This window comes from Salvelinus sp. IW2-2015, linkage group LG12, assembly GCF_002910315.2.
Source record: "Salvelinus sp. IW2-2015 linkage group LG12, ASM291031v2, whole genome shotgun sequence".
Taxonomy (NCBI): Eukaryota; Metazoa; Chordata; class Actinopteri; order Salmoniformes; family Salmonidae; genus Salvelinus; species Salvelinus sp. IW2-2015.
Window position 1 is genome coordinate 5,370,166 of NC_036852.1, and position 1,751 is coordinate 5,371,916.

The 1,751-nt window shown below is 45.6% G+C and overlaps 1 protein-coding gene across 1 annotated transcript in view; it reads right to left on the reverse strand.

Annotated features, from left to right (window-relative positions):
* LOC111970919 (secretory phospholipase A2 receptor) overlaps positions 1 to 1,751 on the reverse strand; it is a 20,672-nt gene that overhangs the window by 16,614 nt on the left and 2,307 nt on the right. Inside the window, 1 exon segment of the mRNA XM_070445870.1 lies at positions 1 to 119. Within this exon segment, the coding sequence (XP_070301971.1) occupies positions 1 to 119 (119 nt within the window).

The window sequence follows — 1,751 nt, forward strand, 5'->3', positions numbered from 1 at the left end:
ACACCAGCGATGGTGGTCCTCGCGCCCCTCTGCCGTGCACTCCGAGTACCACTTGTTGTTGTATTTGAACGGCAGGGCACAAGGCATGCCGTGGGAGTTACCCAACAGTGTGTGGATCTCTACGGAGAAAAACATTGTCACCGCCACCTTCTTTGGGCTCATTTTCACGGTCATATAGTGAGCCAGTCTGTTCGTTTTCTTATGTAAGTGATGATTGGCATTTGCACGGCTGCATTAATATCAAACCAACTGTGCCTCAATGAAACGGTCTGTGTAGAAAGAGGTCAGTCAGTACATGCCACTACTATAATATACTATGTATGCTAGTGATGCGCGGGTTGACTGATAACCCACAGCCCCCCGCGGTTATATCTGCAGGGCGGGTGGGTTTAGTGTCATGAAATATTGTGTGGATGAAGGACGGGTGGATGGCGGGCTGAATAAAGAGAAAACGACGCATTAAAAATCCATAAATGTATCCTTCTTATGCAATTCATATGTATAGGCTACAATMAGGTTTTTCTTCTATTTGTTTTGTCTCGCGTTAGTGCGTAGGCTAGCCTAAGCCTAAACATTAGGGCCTAACCGTAGGGCGCCAAATACACACCGATTGCCAAATGCTTTTTGGAACAATGTCGGAGTTGAATTCAGTAAGAAGAAATCTGCAAAATGGAGAGTTCAAATGAACTAGAAGGGAGGGCCAGAACAGTAGTCTAATGTTTGGGAAAGTTTTGGTGAGGTGGTAAAAGAGGATGATGACAGTGCTGGCTATGTTATTTGTGATGATTGTGAGGCTCTACACAAATTTGAGTCACAAGACAGGGACTTCAAAATGGCACGTCAAAGGAACTGTACTGTTCAGATGGGTCAAATGTAATAGTACCTTAACTGAACTCTGCACACTGACTGTAGGTCTAGAACTTCTCATATAGCCTAATAATATTAACTTCTGCAAAATGTATTATTTATTGCAGTAAAAAGATACACCAATAGTGATTGGGGGAAAAAATCCATACCGTTACATATCGGGATACTATTTTTGACGATATATCGTATCTTAAGCAATATTATTTTTTTACATTGAATCGCAATAAAATCACAGAATTGAATCGCAATACATATAGAACCGTGAGAATCGCAATACATGTCGTATCGGCACTTAAGTATCGAGGAGGTCAGAGACCTGGCAGTGTGGTGCCAGGACAACAACCTCTCCCTCAATGTGAGTAAGACAGAGGAGCTGAGTGTGGACTACAGGAAAAGGAGGGCCGAACAGGCCCCCATTAACATCGACGGGGCTGTAGTGGAGCGGGTCGAGAGTTTCAAGTTCCTTGGTGTCCACATCACCAACAACCTATCATGGTCCAAACACACCAAGACAATCGTGAAGAGGGCACGACAACACCTTTTCCCCCTCAGGAGGCGGAAAAGATTTGGCATGGGGCCCCAGATCCTCAAATAATTCTACAGCTGCACCATCGAGAGCATCCTGACCGGTTGCATCCCCGCCTGGTATGGCAACTGCTCGGCGCGTAAGCGCTACAAAGGGTAGTGCGTACGGTCTAGTACATCACTGGGGCCAAATTTCCTGCCATCCAGGACCTATATACTAGGCAGTGTCAGAGGAAGGCCCCCKAAAAATTCAAAGACTCCAGTCACCCAAGTCATAGACTGTTCTCTCTGCTACCGCAAGCGCCAATTCTAGGTCCAAAAGGCTCCTTAACAGCTTCTACCCCCAATTCATAAGACTG